Below are 14,550 nucleotides of genomic sequence, written 5' to 3'. Positions count from 1 at the left end.
GACACACAAGATTTTGTGCTTATCCGTACAGACAGAGCTTTACACACCATCTAAAGATGGGTTTTGCAGATCTAAGGTGAAACAATAACAAACACTTGCCTCAGTGAGAACTGGTAAATTAGAAAACCAGAATGAGAGGGGGAAAAACACCCTCCCTCAATCTAGATATTTAGTGATGTCATTGCATTTAAATTTTCTCATTCTAAACACAGGCCCTTAGCAATGATCTGAAGAAAAGTTGAATCTAGAAACCCAACAATTCTGGGGGTTGTCTGAGATGGATGGATGGGTCTGTGTCATTAGGCAGAACTGGTCAACAAGCCTGAAAAACAGAGATGCTTTCCTAACTGCTTTTTTCTGCCTGTTTCAACACATGCTGTATGAGATGGGCTTCCTGGCCGAGCAAGGGGAGCAGAAGATGATGCAGTAGTCAATGGACTTGCTACCAGTGGCAGAAACTGTCTTTGAGTCTGTGAGTATTCCTCAAGAACAAACAAAAGCTGTAACAAATCATCCGTAAAACACAGTCAAAAAGGACTTGTTTAATTAGTGATATGTAAAGACTTTTGCATAGAAAAAAGGTTAACAAAGTAATGCATAAAAGACCAACTAGGTACAGTATTTTTAAAACAAATATTTTAAAGTATATTTTGCATAATGTTTAACATTCTCAATGCTTATTGCTTTCTCCACACAGCAGAGAAATCAAGTGCATAATAATACATGCTGTGGTTTTTTTTGTTTTTTACATAAAATCTCTAGTTCTTGACTGGATGTATTAAAATACTTAGGTTATCTTAAGTCACTGTAATAAAAAAATGAAAGCAAACCGTTTTATGCAGCACTAGTGTTCTGGGTATTGACAAAATAATTTACTCACATCCTCTTTAATACATTCATTTTGGTTTGGAATCAAACCCACATTACAATGTTGGCATTTTAATAGCCAATTTAAAAAATATTCCTACCGTAACTTCATTCATACCCAGAGTGATTGTTCTCCCAGAAGTTGATAGGGAAAAGAAGAGTGATTTTGCACAGAATCTGCTAAAAGTAAATGTCCAAATACAGCTAAATAAGTTAATCTGAACTCTTACAACACTGAGTCTCTTATATTGGCATGAATCAACTGTATCCAAGTGTGCACACTTTAAATAGGTGGTTACTTCTGGGTGCATGACAAATTCACTGTTTGTGCAGATACGAGCTAGCACCATATTTAAGCCATAAAAAAGGGTGCCTCAAGGCTCACAGGCAGTGCTGAAACATTCATTAATCCCAGCACTGATAAGATAATTGCTTTTACCAATGCTATGCTACATGTCACAATTTGGCAAGTCTGTACAAAGAAAGTGAACGAAGGAAGCGAGAACTAGGCCTGTCAAATTTAACATTCTTCCTCAGCATTCTTTTGGCTAAAAATACCTCTCCCCTTCTGAAGTTGAATCCAGGATTTCACCTCTCTCCCATACCATTTCCATACCTGTGCAATGTTATTTGTTTTAGCAGAACACACATATATATATTTATTTATTCATTTATTATTTTTTCAATATCAGGCACTTATGAAACTTAAACTCTTTTTCTAGCCTGGGTAGACCCGGTAGGTGCAATCCCTCACCTCTCTGCCAAAGGAGGATGCATAGCTGGAGAATTATTAGTTCTAGTGACTACCTATTTCCCAGGAAACCTCTACAAGCCAATATGCTCACGCTGTTTCTGAAAGCCACTGCTGCTCCCTCAAGGTGCCTCCAGTGAAACAAATGGAGAAGCAGAAGAAGGTGTCACCCCATGTCCTCTCCGACGCCTGAAATGAGGATATCCGGGCTATTCCTCGGTGGGCTTGCCAGCACCTCTCAGGCCCTTTGGGTGAAGGTGGTCCCTTGTTGGGGCTGAGCGAGAAGGACACGCCGAGTCCCTTGGGCTCGGGTGTGGCTGTAGGTGTGGGTGTGCCCGTGGGCATGTGCTGAGGGAGAGGAGGGAGCCAGACCTGGAAGGGAGAGGGGGGACTTAAAAGGCTCCAACTTCAGTCCCCCAGGGTCGGTAGGGTTTAGTGCTGCCCCCGCTGCCAGCCTGCTGGGGGCTGGCAGTGGCCGATACGGCCAAGGGAGGAGTGATGGCCGTCGCTGCAGCCACGGCAGCGGCGGCCGCACTGGGGGGAAGCATGGGGAAGGCGCCGGTGAAGGAGAGGGGGAAGCTCTGGGCAGCGGCTGTAGCTGCCGCCGCTGCGGCGTGAACGGTAGCTGAGAGGGACAATAGGGAGGTGGAGAGAGGGGGGACACAGGGAGCGACACTGCCAGTGGAGGGGACTCTGAGGGCAGCGTCGGTGTGGGCGAAGGTGGCCGTGAGCAGGGCAGAGCCGTGCGGGGGCACGTCCGAGGAGAGTCTGCATGGGGCAGCATCGGAGGTGTGGAGTCCGTTCGGCTGCAGCAAAGCAGCTGGGAGGTGGTGAAAGGCAGCTGCCCAGTGGTGAGGGTGCAAGGGGTGGTGATGGTGGGCCATGGAGGAGGTCATGGCGGCGGCTTCCCTCTGGGAGGCACAGGTGCTCAGGTGAGAGACGAGTCTAACGCGCAGGGGGTCGGACGTGTCAAGGCCTTCCACCGAAGTCAGGTACCTCGCAACTTCTGTCAAGCACTCCCGGAAGCCAATGCTCATGAAATCCATGGCCAGAGAATGAGCGTCAAAATAACCTGCAAGGGGATGGCAAAAGATGCGTTGAATGTCAAGCCAGTTTCCCAGCCGATGCTGGATGGCATGGCTAACCCAGCCCTTCCTTGTTCAGCCACCGTGTTTCTCATTTACGGGTTAAGATTTGCAACACAAAAAGTTTGTTCTCTGATCTGTAAATGATTTGTGTGACCATCCCTGTAATGCAATAGGCTTCAGTTGTTTTTGCAGACAATATACAAATGAAAAGAATTAAGTCCATAAGTACTCGTGATACTTAAAAAGATACATGATGCCTTTCCTGAAATTCCTCAGCAAGCTGCTGCAGCGCAGTATTGACCCTGCACATGTGTGTGAACCAGACGTTTATGCACAAAAAGAGACAGTCTGGAGCTCAGAGAGCTTGCATGTGCTACTCTGCCTTTCCTTCCCCACACTGGCATTCACAGCAATGCTCTCAAACTACTTCTCAACATTGTGAGATAGTTGTCACAACTGCTGCTGGGGTCCCATCTACTTCACAGAGTCATTAAGACAATATGACATACGGTGTTATTTAACTACAAACTAAAAACATCTTGTCATGACTCTGCACACACATAGTAAAAAGCTTTACTGAGAAAACGTTTTATGTAATGCCATTGCTAATGTGGAGATGGAAGACTGACAGTCATATGGCCCATGAGGTATTTCAACAAACACCAACTGGAGCTCCACAGGCTTGAGACAAAAAAGCATTTGAAAAAAAAGATGTCTTATTAAATGCACATGAAAAGATATTCCCTTTCTAAAAGGGTCTACAGTCAAATCTAGTGCCTAAATTGCAGCTCGTCAACTACAAAAGCCTATTCCAGTTTTCTGAATTTTCCTGTTTTAGTTTAAAAGTAGTCTCCTTGAGTGAATAATGTCCTGTCCACTCCCACGCTGGTGTTGTGTTTTTTCCTCTTGCTTTCAATGAAAATTTTTAGGTATGTGTGACTATGGTGTGTGTTAGTATATAAAGATCAAGTGTCCTTATTATGGAGGAATGGGGCAGCGATGCCTGCATTAGGCCTTGTACTCTCTGGTGTGAAATCATCTCAGTCTTTCTGAAAAATGCTAACATCTTAGACAGTTTTCACCTTTATCAACTTTCAAGCAAGAAAAGGGCCTGTCACTGCATGCCCACATTATAGAATTAACTCAGGCACATTTATGGACATTGCCTCAAATACCCTGCCTGCTATATACCCCTTCTTGCCAGATCTCAACAGCAGTTTCAGCATAGGCTGCCTTGCCCATCTGAGGCTATACAAAACCCGAGCGAAATGCCAGCTTAGCCAGCAGATTGCTGAGCACAAGGGGTCGAGGACTCGCCTTGGCACGCACTGACTCCTCGCAGCTTTTTTCCTGCCAGGTCCGCTGGTGACCAAGGGATCTGAAGTACCACCAGGGTGTGAATCACCTCCTGAGAAGCAAACACCAGGCAGGCTGGCGGTGGGGAGCAGGCAGGGTACCTGCTGGTGTGCCAGCCGGCCTGGCATGGGGACTGCCTCTGCGCTGCAGGCTCCAGGACCTCCGGCAGCTTCAGAGGGGCTGACACACAGCCAAAGACGCCTCCCGGCTCTGGCCACCAGTCAGCCAGCCTGGGAGTCCTGAGAGTGACGGCTCAAGCCAGGGCTTCCCAGCCTCCCTCCCTCCCAACTGGAGGAGATGTGGGGGATGTGGTTGTCACCAGTTCCCCTGAGTCTGAGCCGCTGGCTTTGTGACGAGACGTCTCAAACCTCTGGTGATCCTGGCTCCCTCTCAGTCTCCTATGGTGGCCGAGACATAAAAACAGAGGGGAGATGAGAGCTGGGACTCCCAGACTCCATTATGTTTTGATTTTGATGGTTATCTTTTCCAGGTTTCCCCTTTGCCGGCTTCCCCCTTCTGAGAGAGACTTAAGAATGTTGTTTCTTGTTTCTTTTCAAAACCCAATAACATCCTCCACCACCACCACCCACACGCATACATGCCAGTGTTTTGTAGTGAATGGGAAATCTCGGTGTTACTTCAGCTGTCCTGGTAACCCACCTGCTCTGCGCATAGGACATCGGCTAACTTATTTGAGCTATATTAACCCATGGTGCTGACCCAGGTGTCAGTCACCCAAGCTAAATTTGCAGTGAAGCTGCAATAAAACCACACTGAGGCCTCAGCAAGCGACTCGCTGTTGACAAATCACTCCTCCCCTGTGCTTGCTTGCACGGTCAGCAAAAAGCCCTGGCTCCAGGCCAAAATAATAACAACTCAACATGAACAAGAGACCACCGCCTACACCTGCATCAGGGTGATGGAAACAGAGAGCCCACCCAGGACCTCAGAAGCAGCAGCCTGCCTGCCCAGGCAGCTCTGAAAGGCAAGAGAAAGGACAGGAGCCACATCAGGTTTTCTTCCTCTGCGCCCACCTCAGGCTCAGCATGCTGAGCAGCAGCCGACTCCACCCCAGCTTTCCTAGCCCGGGGCTTTTCCCATCGTGGGTGTCCTCTATTTCTCTGTGAGGAAGAAAAGGATGAGCTCTCCCCGGCCCTCAGTGCAGGGGTGCATAAGGATATGAGGACGCGTTTCTTCGTACTGCAGTAGCAGCTTTTGTCTGTAGTATAAATGATGAAACTATTTTTTTTCTGATCCAAAAAAATTCTTCCTCAGAAGATGAGTTACAAAGTGGGAATAACTACATTTGCAAGTAAAACAAACAACTGCCTTAAAAAAGCCCTAAGAAATTATATTTAAAGCTGTTACTTAGGTTGCAAAGTAAAACATTAAGCAAGCAGGAAACACAGGCTTAAACTTTGCCCAGTACTAACTCACAAACCTCTTAAAGTTTCTTAATCCATGCACTGAGATTACTCTTATCTCTGGGTCAAAAGGAGAAGATAAAAGCCATAGTATTTGTGAAGCGATCGTGTATTATATTGATGTACCACCCGCTACAGACCACAAGTAGCAAACAGGGCTGCGTATGCAGTGAAGGCAGCTGTGGTTGCCCACCCGGCGGCAGTGGGCTCAGGCAGGTGTAAGCCAGCATCGCCTCTGCCTGCACCCTGATGCTTCATCCTTCCCCACACCACTCTCCAGCAGCCACAGGCACACTGGTGTCAGCTGGGGCAAGAACAGGCACAGCAGCAGCATCCGTGGACGGAGGAAGAGACCACAGGACCTGGGACTGCTGACAAAATCCAGCTTGTCCAGCTGCAGTTGGAGGCCAGGGCTCTGCTGACACCTCTCTCTGCCCAGCAGCTCCCATCCCAGGCATTTTATCTCTTGCCTCACTACCTGAGCCACCTGACCTGACCCAGTTATAAAATAATCCCCCACATACTTTTTTCGGGCGGGGAGGTGGGGGAAGGAAGGTTCCTGTTAAATTAGGCCGCCCATCGGTTTGACCTCTTGGCCCTTCCGCTGTCAGTGCAGACATTGGAGGGGTGGAAGCTGCTGCAGCTTTTAAGAGCAACAATGCGCAGCGTGAAGCAGGGGTCAGGCTGGGATAGCCGAGCTGCACGTCATGCAGGGAGGATGAAGCGAAACAACCACGGGTTCCCTCAGCAGCCAAGTGTCGATCACCCCGTGCACCGAGTGAGACAGAGCTTGTGGAAAGCCAGCACGCAACCCCGCAATTAAAGACAGCACCCTCACGCACACACAGAGGATCTGAATTGAAATTGCACAAGCGTGATCAATGCTGGTGTTTCGTAACTTTCAAAAGTGTAGCTTTACCAGTTAAAAAGTGCTTCTTAAATGAACATTTTTAGATATAAAATTAACATTTTCTTGTTTAATTTTGCACATTTTGCACAGGAATCAAGACCTGTGTCTGTTGTATGAATGGCAATAAAATCCCTTTCACCTCTTATAGAAGCTACCCATAAGTTTTAAGCTTAAATGGACTCCTTGCAAGTCTTTTAACACCTACAAAATACATATGTCAGCTCAGTGTTTAATTTTCACAAATAACAGAACACCAGCCTTTGACATGCTTCTCTACAACCATCTGTTGTTAAGCATGCACCGCTTATAAGTTGAGTTCTGTAATCACTGCAAGGTACAGAGAGGATAAACAATGTAATCATGAGCTAAAATCTTTCGAGTTTAATCAAAAAAAAGGAAGAGAGCAAGTAGCAGCCGCTTCTTCTCTAGCCTCTACTTATAGGGCAGAATGGGTCAATGAAAAATTGTCTGGTTTCCATCTCCCAATTTGAACCATAATCACAGCCAACGGCACAGGACATAGGACTGTGCCTACAAGAAACTAGCAAGTTTTTCAGTTCCAGTAAGTTCCAAAACCATGACTACACAGAGCACCTTGTGGGTGGCTGAAATCGTTTGGCCTCCAGCCTCGGGACCGTCAGCTTGCACAAGCGAAGTACACTCAAGTCCCGGCAGCCGGTTGATCTAATGGGTCAGCCAGGACAGCCCCTGCGTCACACCAGCACCCACTGACAGGGACCTACCCAGACCTCTGACACACAAATATAGCAAATAAATAATGAGTGCAGATTGCTCCGCTAGCCGTCTGCCTGTCTGCTTTATCAAATACCTGCAGCTTCATACAACTAGACTGGGTTTTGTCCTGGTGAATGAGACGGTCTAACCTGGCATTTAGAAGTCTTCCCAGAACAAAGAAAATACATGAACAATAATGAAAGTTCCTCTCCATCCACTTCCTTTGGTATAGCTGCTGGATAATGAGGTTTAGCATCGGTTTTGGGCTACACAATTGTTGCCACAAACCTCCTGTTTATGTTTGGTGTTTGTGTATTTATTTTGTCTCCCTGTGCAGATTTCAGTGCTCTTTGGAAACCCCAAACAAATCTCTGACTGGGCTGCCTGTGAATGAAGCCTTTACTCCCACAGTGTTATGAAAGCAAACACAAGCCCAGGGTCAAGTGCTTCTTTTGTCCCAGTAGTTCTTTCCCACGAGTTCAATCCCGCCATTAGCATTGATTTCCACTCCTTTAATCTGGAAACGCCTATCACAGCTCCTCAAAGCACTTTTTTTGCTGCGAATTCCCCAAATATTAAAAAAGAAACTGTCGGCTCCTTACCTTTACCTCCTGTCGCTTGCAGCATCTTTAGATGATCCACTGTCATTTGCAATATTTCCGCTTTTTCTAATTTGGCAGATCCCTTTGAGATAAGAGATTCATATAAAGAAAGGCTTACAAGTACTAGAAACTTTAATTTGATATACTTTCCACTGAGCTCAGCCTTATGGTTTCAATTTCCCCTATCAATAGGACATTCTCAGCTTAATTCTTTCGTGAGCATCTGCCTCCCAGACTTTGCCTAAGGACTAACACTGTCTCCTCCCTAGCAGCACAAGCAGCAGAAGCACAATTTTGCCTCGTTGAGGCTACAGCTCAGTGTAGCTCTGGCCTTAAAGATAGGGTAGAGATGACATCTTCATGAAATGAGAGAAACACGTAAGTTTTTGGACTTTCTTTGTAACAACAAACACAAGTGGAGAGAGCTAGCAGGACAGGTCTGCACAGTGATCAATAAAGACCATGATACAATATATTTTTCTGTTGTTACCAGCAGGTGTCCCTGTGGACTCACACCCAGACGGTACCCCTCTTTCTTAATTGCCTGTTAATTTTCGACATGTCATTTGGCTGCTAAATATTCTATCCTCATTCTTGACTGAAAAAACAACTGCACAGTCCACACTATTTTAGGTTAGCAAGAGGCCTAGTCTGCAGGGACATGAAGCTAAACACTGCAAAAAAGGAAGAGTTTAGCTCCTCTGTCAGCCAAAGTATTTTCTGTTACTGAGGGTGGCTCACAGAACTATGAAAAAAGTGCCAGAAAAGTATAAAATACAACTCAAAATGTAGTATTAACATATTAATCTATAAATAAAAACTATTTTGCATGGTAGCATAACCTTCAATATCTAGAGCATACCCAGATGACTGAATTTACTATGCAAATGTTATTCCAGTGCAAGAGATCATCCCCTGGCATCAGTTAAAACCAGGGCTGCGCAAGCTTCAGCCACAGTCAGACTGCACCCTGCAAGCCAAATTTTTCTCTTAGTTATCGCTGAGGCCGCCTCACTGTCATCAACTGTCCTGCAGCCTCAGCTGGCTTTGCCCGGTTTGCACATGTGTAAGGTAAGGCTTGCACCTTCCTCCTCCATTAGTGCTAATCTCGGCAAGAGAGCCTGAAGAGCAGAGCTGCGATTTCAGGAGGGAGGGAAGTGGAAGCGAAACTAAACCTCCAACTTGGGAACTTCAGTGAGCTGAATGTCAAGGAGCTGGAAAAGGACTGTTCACTGCCCTTGGCATATTGCAGAAGAATGGTGGGGCTTTCTGAACAAAATACAGTGTGCGCTCATATTTTTGCCAAAACTTTTTTTTTCCCAAGCTGCTTATTGCTTTCGGTACTTTCCTTGTACAAACGTTGGTGTGCCTGTTAATTTTTGGTCAGAATTCCACATTTTACATGCAGCTACATCCTGTACTTTTCTCAGACTTCATCTTTTCCATAGACACAGTACAAGCCATCTCAGTGAGAGTGACTAATAGCTAAAAACTGCATGGCGCTGGGTAATTTCCAAAGGCTCTGTAGGACTTATTTTATAATGTTTGTGGTTTTCAAGAAGTAAACAAAAAATGGGACAAACAACTGTTGTCTCTTGCCCTGGTTTATCTAGCTGAAAATACCTCTGTTGCTCCATTTTGCCACAACCTATGCAAGGGCACAGTTACAATTACTTGTTTTTAAAAGTGTGTTGCAGGTGACACAATTGATGCTCTCACCATGATGACAATATTTAAAATTTGTTTTTAACTTTTTATTCAGATCAGGGATGCAACAGGCCTAATATGGTGCAGTGTTTGCCACGCAGTTACCACAAACATTCAGCACCTCACAATCCTGCTCTCAAATTTTACTTTTTGGTTTTTATTTTACTACTACAAGCAAGTTGGGTTCTTTATTCTTAGTTGGTTCCTTTTTGTTGAAATACAGTGTCAACTGCACATATCCATAGATCTTCAGACACCTCCAGTAAAAGAAGAAGAAGGCTAAATATCAAATCAAAGCCCCAAAAATGAAAAACAAGATATGAAAATGAAAATAAATAGTTTAATTTGAATGTCATAAACAGAGTGCCCTTCTTATAGCACAGGTTGTATTCTAAACTTTTGGTCTGTAATCTCATGATCAAGGAGCTGAACCCAAAGTTCACTGAAGTTAGCTGGATGCTTCCAGCCTTCCTATTTTCACTGAAAGTCTTTGAAAATACTGCTGACTTCGCTAGCTGACAAGACATGGGCCTATTCCTTCTCCTAATGCACTGGTTCTAAAAAGTAATTTTAAAATGTGAATAATTGGGACTGCCTGTTCTCGTTTCAGGAAACTGGATTGATTAATTTGCAACTGAAATTATAGCTTAAAAAATAAAGGTTTCTTAAAGTAGAAGCAAAGGAGATTATACTTAAGATTCAGACAGAAGGCTAATTGATACAGGTTCGGGGGAGCTGTGTTGGGCTTTTTTTTTTTTTTTAATACGGAGTAAAGCGCATTTTTAACAAAACCCCTACTGGAATTCATCGAAAGAACAGAGGCAACATGAACACTATTACCCTTAAGGGAAAAACAAGCCAAAGAATGGAAATGTTTTTCAGCCTTATAATGAATTATGTTTCTAATAGTTGTGCCACAACAAAGCATTTTATTGAAATGCCTGCTTTGTGCCAGATCAGGACTCGTACAATATTATTTTAATGAGTTTTACAAGAGAGCTAACATTGCCAGATGAGATACAGAATTAGAAAAAAAAAAAAAAGAAGGGCTTACTTGTTTTTCAAAAGCAGTTGGCACAAGCCGCCTCAGCTCTGATAAACTGTTATTTATACGATCACGGCGCCTTTTCTCTATAATCTATTCCCAAAAGAACAAAACACATTAAGTTTATAAAAAGTGTTGAAGGGCAAAATCACAGTATACATGCAAATTGTCAAACAGGAAAACAATTAAAGGCAACGTACCCCTCTTCTTTTCTTTCTGGCCATAATCTGAGATGTTGTTGTTGGGGAATTTGATCGAATGACAGAACTATTAATTTGCCTGTGAAAAAATAAAAGTATGTCAGGTGTTGCACAGCTTGACACTGCTCTTTGAAGACACCTTAAGTCACCATATATTAGGTATGCATAGTCTCTCTCACACTGTTTTCAATGCTCAGATGTGCTTTGCAGTGCACAGTATTTTAAGAGAACAAGAGACATCTCATTTTTGATTGCAACAGTGACTGCAACCGCATATATTTTGAATTGACAGACACTCTTTTGGAAATAAAGTCCCTTTCTGGAGACAGTTCACTGTCTAATTAAATCAGCGGATTTAATTTTCATTGCATATAAAGTGCTGGCTATGAAATACAGGCTGAAGAACCGAGTCCAAAACCACGTGAACCATCTATACATGCGAACAGCATCGGTAAGTACATGTATCCGATGCCACAATCTCTGCCTGGCCTGCTAGGTTTTGACATCCCTGACCATTGCTGCAAGAGTCAATAGATGCTCCAGTACAAATCCAGTTCCCCAGCTCAGGTTTGCTTCATTGTCCTGCATGAGGAACAGAATTCAAAATCCACTTTTAAAACTACACTACACGCAAAGATGAAAAGGTTTTTATTTCATCATGAGAGAGGAAAAAAAGAAAATAATCCAGTAGCTTCTGATACTCATTTAACTGCTGATGCAGATGAGACAAGGGCTCTGGTACTTGTGCCTCTACATTGGCAAGACCAGCTTTGAAGACCAGTGCCATCGCTGCCGAGCTCTCAGGCTGGAGCTTCTTCAGCAACCACCACAGCTCACCCCCAGCTCTCACACAAGGTTTGCTGAAGTTACCATTCAACTACTGTGGATCCCTGCTTACTTTCCACAGTTCGTTTCCCACTGGAGCTGATTCCCTTGGGGTGTTCGGCCTGCTGAGGAGATATTTTGCAAAAGATCTGATTGAAAAATGGCAAATTAAGTTGAGCTAATGAACTGCAGCCTGGAAGCTCACAAGCTACTTGTGTGCTCCGCGCAATTTCCAGGCCCGCGCAGCGAGACCGCGGGGCAAATTCTTGGGGGCCTATCAACAAGCTGTAAGTTATGCTGGAGGAGGACAAAACCTCACCCTGCTTCGCACTCGGGGGCCGCCACCCCCCAGCGGGGGGCCGGGCTCCCTACTCGCTCTGCCTCATGTCGAGGCGCATCCTGACCCCAGCCACCGCCCGCAGAGATGGTAGTCCCGGGGAGGCAGGGGTGTCACACTTACCCCGAGTAGTTGTTCTCACTCCCCACGTCTATAGTCTCGTCCATGTCGCTGTCTGAGGTAGTTTCCTCGCAAGGTCGCTTCATCGTGGGCACGGGACGATGTGGGGCAGAGATAAATAAATCCGGGGGGACTCCGGCACGCCTCGGTTCCACACCGCCAGCAGAGCAAACCCTCTCTGAGGCGCTTTCCCACGCCGCGGCACAGCCTCAAGCCCGACGGCCCGCCCCCGGCAAGGCCCGCCCCGCCGGGGGGAACGGGGAGGGGGGGCCGCCCACCGCGGAGGCGCGGAACGGCGCGGAGGAGCGGGCGGCCGCACCGCGGGGGGGCCTGACCACCCTCGGCCCCCGGCAGGCTGGGAGCGGATCGCGACAGATGCCCCCGATAAGGCGGGTAAAGGAGACCGCGGGGCTCCGAGGCAGCCGTGTGGCTCGTCCTCCGAGGGGAAGAAGCGGGATCTGGCTCCCAGCCCTCCCACGCCGCCGGAGGCGGGGTCGGAGGGGCGGCCCCGCTTTCTCACCCTGCATTTGTGGGGAGTCTTGCAGCTCCTGGCCCGTAAACCCCGAGCTGGATCAGCCCCCCCCGCCCCGTCCTGCAAACCCCCGGCGGTGCTGGACAGTCCTGGCCGCCGCTCCTGGGATGCCGCGAGACGTCTTGTAGGGCACAGGAGTGCGGGTTTGGTGGTTGTGTAAATCCCGGGAAGGGTATAAATCCCGGCTCCGCAGGGCGGGCGGCCCTCCCTGCCCGTGGAGCTCCCACGGGCGTGCCGAGGGGTAGCGGGCACTTGCGGGGACGGGAGCCAAGCACGGCGATAATCCCGGCTGGAAAGGGCTTGGAGGAAGTTTAGCGGCGCGGTTACCAGAAGTTCTGTAGCAGGCGGGTTTTATTTTGCTTTTGTTTGGGATTCCTCCCCCCACCACCCGTCTGTTTTGTCCTTTTAAATTCCGAATTCCTGACAAAATACATTTCGGAGAGGTATGTTCTCCGCATAAATTTGATCTTTCACCTTCGATGACTGTCCCCCTTCGCCTATCCCCGCTCCGCCCGCTTTGCCACCTTCCTGGGAACATTTTTCTCCCTGGCCTCGCTGCCCGGACGCTGGCCGAGAGGGGCCGGGAGCAGTCGGCGCGCTGCAACGGCGGCACCACGGTGTTATCCTGACTCTCGGGGGACAGACGGAGCCCCAGGTCGCTCAGCAGCCCGGAGGACTTGCAGCCAGGCGATCAGGCAGGGCGGTGATGGGCTGCCCCCTCCGAGCGGTACCGATCAGCCCCATCGCCGCCCGGCCTGACCGGCCGGGGCCGCTTGTGCCCACGGGTGGAGTTTGCCCCGGCTGCCTTATATTTAGCAGCCGATGGCGACAATGACTCAGTTTTCCACTCGATTAAATTCTGCTAAAAGTACAGGTGGTTTGGTTTGTTTGCGAGTGTGCGTGAGAGAAAGGGCCGTGGTGTAAGAGAAACCGGCTCCATTTCTTTTTTTCTGCTAATGCCTTCCATCTATGCAAGTACATTTAATGGCACGTCGGGTGTTTGCTCTTTCATGGTGATGTTGCTACTATGTAAAGGAACGGCGGGATTTCACGCCTCGTTGCCCGACCGGGACATCCTTTTCATGCCTGTGTTTGCAGAGCTACTAAAAGCTTCGCGGCTGCTTCGACAAAACAGAAGTGAGCGCCCGCGGGAAAGGCAAAGACAGCTCCGGGGGCTTGGAACGCATTCCCCACAGTGGTCCCTTTGATGGCATCTGACTTGAAAAACGAAAATAAAAAACCCCCAAACGACACAACACACCCCCCAACAAAACAAAACCACAAACCCAAACCAAACACGAACACAAAACAAACAAATAAAAGTATCCGGACCTTTCGGAAGAAGTGGAATAGCAGGAGCAGCCTGCGGCGCCGACTTCAATTTTAAGCACAAGCGCTTTAGAAATCTAGGAGCGGACACAGCACGTCTACTACTCGGCGTGGGGTTTTCTAGGTTAAAAAAAACAAGACTTCCATTCATTGTCTGTGGTGTAAGGACACGGGGGAACCATCGAGGGCCGGGGCCACTTCTGCCGCCTGGGACTGTCGGGCCGGGGTGCCCCGAGAGCGGCCGGGAAACGATGCCCCGCCGGGAAGTCGCCTTTCAGATGGGGGGACGAGATTGAGTAGGTCTGAGGTAAAGTTCGTGTTACCTCGCCTGGGCTGCAGCTGCTCTAGATGTGCCTGCAAATGCCTCTGAAACGGGGCAAGAGGCTCGAGGTTGAGTTTTTGAATCGTCGCATAATTATGTTAAGCACGCGGGGATACGGGTGCGTTTCCTAACTGTCTCGGGGTTTTGCACAGAAATCTTTAATGTCACGCGTCGATGCCGCTGGATTTGTAATTTCGGCTCACTCTGGAAACAGTTCCTGCTGCCACACGATATTTTTTTTCGCCTGGAGCACAAGTCTTCAGTGCTTTCCTCCTACAGAAACTTGAGCTATCCCACGTTTACCGCCCCGAGTAGGGCTTATGTCAGCGTTGTTTGTCGTGGAACCGACTACTATCTCCTGGCAGTCTTGCTGAAGTCCGTCCTTCGGAAAGCTCCTAGC

General features: G+C 47.5%; 1 protein-coding gene across 1 annotated transcript; it reads right to left on the bottom strand.

The window, feature by feature from the left end:
- Positions 1-2,010: 2,010 nt before the first annotated feature.
- Positions 2,011-12,053, bottom strand: HEY2 (hes related family bHLH transcription factor with YRPW motif 2; the record flags this gene model as incomplete). The annotated part of the gene is made up of 5 exons (XM_080342223.1): positions 2,011-2,690; positions 7,734-7,815; positions 10,495-10,578; positions 10,686-10,764; positions 11,971-12,053. 5 exons carry the CDS (start codon positions 12,051-12,053, stop codon positions 2,011-2,013), a joined length of 1,008 nt encoding a protein of 335 aa, XP_080198349.1.
- Positions 12,054-14,550: the final 2,497 nt, after the last annotated feature.

This window comes from Nesoenas mayeri (genome assembly GCF_963082525.1).
Source record: "Nesoenas mayeri genome assembly, chromosome: 3".
In the NCBI taxonomy this organism is placed as follows: domain Eukaryota; kingdom Metazoa; phylum Chordata; class Aves; order Columbiformes; family Columbidae; genus Nesoenas; species Nesoenas mayeri.
This window is presented reverse-complemented; position numbering and strand designations above follow the sequence as displayed.